This window comes from Neodiprion fabricii, chromosome 1 (genome assembly GCF_021155785.1).
Source record: "Neodiprion fabricii isolate iyNeoFabr1 chromosome 1, iyNeoFabr1.1, whole genome shotgun sequence".
Taxonomy (NCBI): Eukaryota; Metazoa; Arthropoda; class Insecta; order Hymenoptera; family Diprionidae; genus Neodiprion; species Neodiprion fabricii.
Genome location: NC_060239.1, coordinates 6,136,659 through 6,145,031, shown reverse-complemented (window position 1 = coordinate 6,145,031; position 8,373 = coordinate 6,136,659). Strand labels below are relative to the sequence as shown.

General features: G+C 37.8%; 2 protein-coding genes across 3 annotated transcripts in view; one reads left to right on the top strand and one right to left on the bottom strand.

Annotated features, from left to right (window-relative positions):
- Positions 1-238: 238 nt before the first annotated feature.
- Positions 239-8,373, top strand: part of LOC124184052 (RING finger protein 17) — a 103,282-nt gene continuing 95,147 nt past the window's right edge. The window contains exons 1-5 of one of the 2 annotated variants that reach the window (XR_006871116.1): positions 239-643; positions 1,412-1,687; positions 2,176-2,258; positions 2,411-2,614; positions 2,953-3,033. Coding sequence is in view for 1 of the 2 variants with exons in the window: in XM_046573411.1 (XP_046429367.1) it covers positions 535-643; positions 1,412-1,687; positions 2,176-2,258; positions 2,411-2,614; positions 2,953-3,033 (753 nt within the window). In the remaining variant the exon portion in view is untranslated. The remainder of the gene's footprint in view (positions 644-1,411; positions 1,688-2,175; positions 2,259-2,410; positions 2,615-2,952; positions 3,034-8,373) is intronic. The other variant, XM_046573411.1, reaches the window with a different exon arrangement.
- The window catches only part of LOC124184065, a 31,374-nt gene continuing 26,852 nt past the window's right edge, over positions 3,852-8,373 (bottom strand). Inside the window, exons 2-3 of the mRNA XM_046573443.1 lie at positions 4,355-5,976; positions 3,852-4,261 (exon numbers count right to left, since the gene is read on the bottom strand). Coding sequence (XP_046429399.1) covers positions 3,923-4,261; positions 4,355-5,976 — 1,961 coding nt within the window. The 3' untranslated portion in view covers positions 3,852-3,922. The remainder of the gene's footprint in view (positions 4,262-4,354; positions 5,977-8,373) is intronic.

Genomic DNA, 8,373 nt, shown 5'->3' with positions numbered 1-8,373 from the left:
TTGAGCGAAACACCGCGCTTGGTAAATACCACTACTGTAAAATATGTACTTTCGATTCTGACTGTCCAAGCAACGTGTTTAGAAACCGAGAAAAGAATACATGGTTCAGAAATACCGTTGATATTCTCTCACCATCAGATAATTGATTTTATTTGCGGTCGGCACGGTCGGTAATGGCGACCAGACTTACAATTTATCGATTTTATTTCAGCCATATTTGTCCAGTCTGTTTAGAATTCGAACATCAGCGAATGCCTTCTGTGAATTCAGCTGTAAGCAGCGTGAAGTGTGCGCTTTAAGACGATACTACCGCGTACCCGTACAGTTACGAACATTTCCGATCGTGTGAACAGTGTTGAATGAACTGGACAAATATTTGAAAAATTTAAGTTCGGGATTCAGATGGCAGTGGCTTAACATGTACGTCCGTAAGCATACCGCTGAGTGTGGTAACCCCCAACACTACGCATTGCGCGAGACGATGTAGGACCACGAGTGCAAAAGTGTTTGAAAGAGTAATTGTACATCGTGTAAATGCAGTACAATCAAAGTGTTAATTTGCGAATAAAAATGCATTCGATTCTTCAGACAAAACTGAAATACTCAACATGTGCCAATTGCAAACACACCTTCTCGTTTCGAGGTAAGTTAATTATACGTACACTTTTCATTTTATTGTTTTCGTTTCGAGGATGGATCCTGCATGCGTGCCGGCTTCATTTCGATACTTAACGCAAGAGGATTTCCTGGCATAGATTTTCGCATACAGAGAAAGAAGAATAATTAAGTTACAGGAAACTGGAGAGCAGGACCTGATAACGGCCGATTATCATTATGCATCGCGTTAATCTGACGTGCAGTTTTTGACGTACCTTGTACATGGAGCACGTGTTGACACATTGTCGTCCACGCTTGTTGCATCTCGATGCAAATTTCGCTATTATGGGTTTCTTTCTTTCACAGGCTGTAAGACGATTTATTCTACACAATTCTCATCAACCAATCTTTCGAGATCACCTAGTCTGTACGATATTAGACCATTTCTGTTCGCTTTATATCAACCTTTCGTTGTAGTTGTACGATTGATTCCCTCTGAAGTAAATCTACAGTCGCCAACAATCATGATACATGTCATTGGCGTTCAGTTCTTTACGACACTTTTTAAGGTAATACTTCGAGTCTAAACTCTACGAAGAGACCAAAAGCTAACGCCGAGATGGCAAAGCCGAAGAAAGCACAATTTTTTACTTTAAGTCTAGTGCTTCTTGAGGCATGGGTCATGCAGATTGATTTCTTAAATATACCTGATTTGCTGTTGTGTGATAGTACAGACTGCATTGATTGCCTGATTTTTGCCTTTTTTAATTTATCTTGTATCAATTTTTTTTATTATTTAATTTTTTTATTACAGGAACACATCAGTTTCGCGGAAAGACTCCGCTACTGCTACAATGTGGACACGCGATATGCGAGATATGTGTCAAGACTTGTACGACAAAGATGTGTGGAGTTTGTGGCACAATTTTTCAACCAAATACCAACGAGCAGGCCAATTTTTCACCTAACTTATATACCTTGGGGTTAATTACTGCAAGTCAATCCGCAGGATTGAATTGCGCTGAGCCAAATATTACTTTTCAGCAATCGGCGGCGGCTCGACACAAAAAATCTTTGAGTGAAAATATAGGTGCGTGGCTGCCTACGGAAACAATGAATTATAAGAATATACAATTTTATTGCGAAGACAGTCTGACTTTCGGCTTATCTATGCTTTGAGTTGATTGTAAAAATGAGAAATATTGAAGAAAATTCAGAAAAATTTTAAATTCAGTATGTCATGTATTAAAACGATAATCCATTCTGGTTGTGCTATAGTTTTGTTTGACGTTGGTTAATTCTGATATGAAAAGTTGTTCTTGTGAAACTTTGTCGAGGATGTGGAGTAGATATTTTTGCATTAGCATATGTACACACATTTTTTACTTTGACTTTTATTTGAGAGAAACTTGATTAAGTTTGAGGAGTAATTTCTCAGAGTCTAGTTAATTTTCTTTTTACCTTCCATGTAGAGAAGTACAGTAACATTTATATTGAAGATTAAAAAAAAACATTCTTGCATTTCATTGACTAGCTTTTTACGCGTATGCTTGATATAACTTATTTTTGTTTTTAAAGAGCATTGTTCAGAATGCGGACTCAAGGCAGATTTTCGATGTCGGCAGTGCAACGTTTTTTTCTGCAACTTGTGTTACACTAAGGTTTGTGTTAAATATTTCATGGAATAATTTTTGTGTTTTTTCTTTTAATCGCTTTCCGTATGCAGAATTCAATCGACTATTTATTATGCGACTTCGCTTAAGATGGTTGGCATTACGTTTTGAAATCGGATATGCTTCTTTAACTGAAACAGATTCATGGAAGAGCTCTGCAGAGTCATCAGAAAGTGTCCTTGATAGAAGATAGTCACGACTTCTGGAAATTATTATCAAATGAGTGTCACATCCATCCCAAAGAAAGCGTCCAATTTCATTGTCAAAAATGTAACGTATCAGCCTGCACACACTGCCTGCTTCTCTCTCATCGAGATCACAGTATAGTCACTCAGTCGGAGAAGGTTTGTTATTTTTTTATTTATAGGTTATCTCCAATTTGACTGCATTTAGTTTTACATTACCTGTTGTAAGTTCGAGCGTATCGAATTGTGAATAACAAAGAAAAGACATCTTTCTAAATTTCTAAAAAATATTTACATATTATATTTCATATTTTATTATAAAAATATATTCTACACTTGAAAAGGTATATTTTTAGAAAAGTGACGCCGAATGATTTAATTCGTTCATTAGTTTCAACCAAATTAGATAGTCTTCACAAAACTGCTTGGGTAAACTTTTTGGAAAAACCCTCAATGCTTCTAAATTTAATTTTATAAAATATGTTTTTATTTTATAGAATCAGGAGTTGAAACCGCAGCTTCAGGATGTAATCGAGAAATTAACTGAGATGTTGCTGCGGGTGAAACAGACTGAAAAGGTAAGAAAAATTAATCATATTGTTAACACGTACCTGTCCTTTTCTGTATTTGCAACTGATGACCAAACAACATACGAGGGATAAGTGTGTGCAAATAATCAGTGCATGAAGTATAGAAAAATGAATAAATATTTTTATTCAATAATTTTAATATAACAAAACTAAAGAAAAAAAAAGATTTAGGTACTCTTGTAGAATCAATTTAATGCTATAATCTCATTTTACTTCGTATCTTCGATTGACTGTAAAACTTGACGATAGTTTCTTTCGTCGTTAATAAGAACAAAATATGTTCAGCGTATTTGTGCGTTTACTACAAGCGAACGTTTTTTCATGAGTTAAACACAATCTAAAGTGAACATAGTTCCGATCGTTAAATTTGATTAGTAGATATATATATAATATTTATGTAACCTTCACCATAAATACCGTATCTGAGGAAAAAATGACAGCGAGGAAAAAAGAAAAATCTTTTTTCCTGCGTACCCATCGCTGGTAAAAATCGATCTATAGTCTTGAAAATTCTTTTCTACACAATATGCATAGCACCGAATATACGTAATAATGGGTTTGTCACAGTCTCGCATAAATATTTATTACACATACTTATAAAAGTTATTATGACTAGAGGAATCGAAGAAAACTCTTACAAAACACCGTTTATCATCTCCGTACAATGAAGCGACGAAAATATTTCACTGAAATCCATTAATTGCATCTATAGATTTAAGATTTAAGTCCGTCAAGTAATTATCATTTGCACGCGACTGTTGAGATTTCATATTAGGCAATTGTAAAATTTGAAATGCAAATTCGTTGCAGTGTCAATTGTTACCGGTTATTAGCAGAGGAAAATAAATATTGAAGAAGGGAATATCGAATCGTCAATCTATTGCTTAATATTGTCTTCAATCTGCGTGCTGTTCTTTGTCTTATTTTTGTCCACCTGTTGTTTTCTAAGCTTCTTCTCCTTCATTTTTGCCTCTATTTCTTTAAATTTCAATTCCAAGTATCGATCCACTTCCGGCCCACTAAAATCTTCTGGAAACTTGGGCATCACTGGAAGTATGTACTTGTACAATCGTTCGTTGAGCACGTAAAGCTGTGCCGTTGATTCACATTTGACGTTGAACCACCAGTCACAAGTCAGAGCTACCTGACTAAAGATCGTACCGTTTGGACACAAGAAAGAGGACATTCCACCGTTCAAGTCGCAGTAATGCCAGACCTAACAAACAAAAAATGGTCGTTGGTGAATCCACAATTCCTGTACAATCAATCTGATAACGATAAAAATGAATCGAATAAAAGATCAACTTACTTGACACCCCGTGTCGGGGTCTCCGAAGAAGCCTTTATACCGTTGGGTCGAGCAGCTGAATCCTGTTTTTGGTATCGTAGCGTATGCAGGGTAATCGACATTAGGTTTACCTCTGGTTGCTCCGTATTTCAGTGGCGTCGGTGGAAAATTTTGAACATGAGACGAGGCTCCGTCAGGTGGTGGATAATTTTGTGCCGCAGGTTCTTCGGTTGTCAGAGGAAAGATCGTCACTGCGACATTGTCGTCCACCGGAGGATCTCCAGGAGTTTCTTCATTTATTTTATACCCTTGCGACGTTGTGGTTTCAACGATTCGCGGTCGCTCCGAGAGCCCGGTAGCCTCTTTCTGATTCTCCGGCAAAATTGTCGGTAAGTATTTTCTCCCTATAATGTCGATCACATTGACGTGATAGGGTCCGTTAGATGGCCTCGTGTTATCTTGAACTACGATTGGTCTGATTCGAGTCGGTTTCAACGGCCTCTTCGTAGAGGGCTTGGGCCTAGCCTGAGCAACTTCGTAAGCGTCTTGATACTCCTGAACGTACTTCGGAGAGGAGTCGACAACCGGCAAAACAGACCCTGAATTTTGCTGAGAGTGCGGCAGCTCGTACTTCCTTCCATTGTTCAACAGACTAAGTATTTCCACAAGGGTCTTAATACTCTCGTCAATATTATCCGCGTTCAACATCTCTGGGAGCTGATTAGTTAGTTGAAGACTTTTTACTATGTGGTTCAGGGTCGCCTGTGTCGACGGATTTCGCTGTCTCTGGCCAAGCTGATGAGCAGAAGAAGTAAAGTGAGAAGACTGCAAAGATGCCGAAGCCTGTTCCGGGAGTCTGAAGGGCTGCGGTCTGACGTATCGCTGAGGTTCGAATTCAGCCCCAGGATAATTTATCGTTTCTCCTTGGTCATACTTGACGTAAGGCGGTCTCTGAGTGGGTCGTTTAGGCAGCGATTCCTTCCGAACCAAGATCTCGGCGTACGATCCAGCAGGTGTGAAATTCATCGTGGTTGGTCTGTGCGTTGTGAAGTACAACTGAAGCGGTCGCTGTTGGTGCTGATGTTCGTTGACGCGTAGAGTCGACGAGGATGTCGTCGGCCTCGGTGTCAGGTAACTGGGCCTCTGATAGTGGGACGATTGGTAGTCTTCAATATTGGGACTCTGGGTGTATCGCACAGGCGTAAAGTACTCCTCGTTATCGGTATCTTTCGGGTCATATTGGACAGACGGTATGAATTTTTCATGAGGAACCGTCGGCGGACTCACGTAGTACTGTTGGGTCTGTTTTACGCCGTTTCCAACCCCCTTTGGGTGGTTGTTTCTTGTTCCATAATTGTTGTATCGCAGGTGAGAAGCTGGAGGTACCGGTCTTCTTTGCACATTTGGTGAAATTCTCATCATTCCCTTGTAGGGAGTCGACGACTGCGATTGCGATTGCTGGTTCACGTTGTTGTTCGAGACGTAAAATGTCATGTACGGTATCAGTCTTCGGTACCGATCTTTGAATTCTGCATCCTCATCTACCGGCGACGATTCATCTTCATCGCCAACCGAAAACATTGTTTCCGCCAGGTTCAACCCCGTTGTGGAGTTAGCCGTCACATTCTTCATCGGCAACGCCACTGTGGAATAAAAAACAGAGAATATAAAAATTAGTACTATTGTTTGTTTCATCTCTAAATTTAAGTACGATACATAGTTCTTGAGACGACGAATAATATTTTGGCAAACTTTTTTTTATCTCAAGTATACTTGAACTTCGTACTTTTTTCTTTCAAGTTTAACATGTCTCTTGATTCGCTCTGAATCTCATACACCAACCGCGTTCTAGAAAAAGTTTTTTCTAATCAAAATTCGTAAAAATTGTCGTACCTTCTTTCAACCGTTTAAATATTCGAGATTTTAGGATAGTTTTTTGTCTCAGTTTTTTTATACCTTATTTTATAATATTTATTGTGCAGAATCTATGAAAGAAAAAATATTATTAATAAATAAAGGGTAAGAAAAATAGGTAGAAAATTTTCCGATAGCTCGAACTGTGCTGAACCGCTAAAATGTTTGAGTCTAAAATTAGAATAACTAGAAAACTGTGTAACTGGCTGAGCCTAAGTTTTTGCGAATTTTCATAAACAGATGATGCGACGGGGTCAATCTGTAAAAAAGATTGCGTAACAAATTGTCCGATACTCGTTTTGCGGTTACACGTTAAAAAGAATTCCAATGTATGCATATTGCATAACGATATACAACCGTGATTCCGCAGATTACTGTGGAGGATCGAAACACGTGCGTACACCGAGAAAAGAGTTTATTTATCGTTAATAAAACGTACACTTGAATGTGGCGAACTAAATGTTTCGTTATTATTGTCAAATTTTATTCGACAAAACTTTGTTAATCGTTGACAAATCATATTTGACTCAACCAAAATTTGATCCTAACAACGAAACCTTTGTTTTGTCGTATGAAAATATACGTTTGTTAAAAGTAAATAAACTTTTTTTTCACTTTATAATACCATCAATATTGTAAGAAACCGCGGGTGCAAAAATTTGGTAATTTTCCATTATTGAATGCATTTTTGCTAGGAGTTTAAAGCGCGGAAGGGGAAAAAATGAAAAAACCATTGCTTGTACCTCAATTTTAACGAAATTCTCGCTGCATCGCATTGGTGAAAATTTCCGCCACCTGTACACACGTTATAGACCTCTAGGTACATTAGGCACGTATGTATAGGTCGCTGTACCAGCTGATTAAATTGCCCCGACCCGTCTGCGGGACTAAATTACTACGTTTTACTCCGCAGGGAACAATTCGCGAAGATTCAGTTCGCGCTTCGGTCTTTACCTGTCGGATCAAATTACTTCGATGCATTTAATGTTCCTGCATGTTCGCAATCGCAAACGAGCCATTGATGAAACTCATTTTTTCACAAAAATTCTTTTTTGGGTCACGCGTGATTTCGTCATTGTTTTCTTTTTTATTTTTCCATTGCGTTTCTTTTTCTTCATTTCTTATCTTTATCGAACTTTCCCGCACCACCAGTTCTAGCGATGGCCACTAAGCTAAAAGTAATCGATGCGTCGATTAATCTAGTTAAAAAAAATAATCGAACACGACTCGATTGAATCGGCAAAAATTAATTGATTAATCGATTATATCGCTTTTTTTAAACTTTGCACGTGAATCCAAAATTTTATAAATTTCAATACGTAGTTTTAATAGCAGAAAAGTTCGTTGATAATTTACAGTTTTATTCAAAATATTTTTTAATTTCAGGTAAAAATATTCATCTATCTTTCACTTGTTATGTCAAACGGGTACTTAGTAAGCAAGACAATTATAATAATCGATATTTTAATCACATGAATTGAAATTGTATAGCGTCGTGCGTGAGAGTAAAAAACAAAAATCTATCATGCGGGAAAATGATCGAGTCCGTCGATTAATCGAGTTTGAAAAATGATTGATTATTTTTGGTCATTCTTTGCCAGTTCGATCACCTTCTCAATCTTTTTCCTCGTCTTCGATCCTTGAATCGCAGACACGGTCTCGTAATTGAAACAATATATCGACTCGGTGAACAGCCAAACTAGGCTATTGTTAATTTATAAGCACGTTATGTTGTTATCGACAATTCACTTCGTGCGATGCCTGAGTATCCGCACTCATTTGTGTTGTACATATATGTATACACACGACATATCGAAAGAGAAATGAGACACAGATTCGAGATTGTGGATTAATTTCACTTCCCTGGCTCTCGTGAAAGGAAATTAATCGTTTTTTTCTTTGTCGACGTATGTAAAAAAAGAATTGAGCAACCCCCGAACTCCGACAAGTATCTCTCATTCCAATTAGCTGATGAATTTATACCTGTCTAGTTTGAGAGGAGAAATTCTTGTCACTTTTCGCCTTCGTTCAATTTCTGTAAACTCAGGAACGTTTTGTATTGGTGATTCTACGAGCCGACGGATAAAAACTTTAAAATCGGTCCTGTACCAGGTTTCATTTGATTT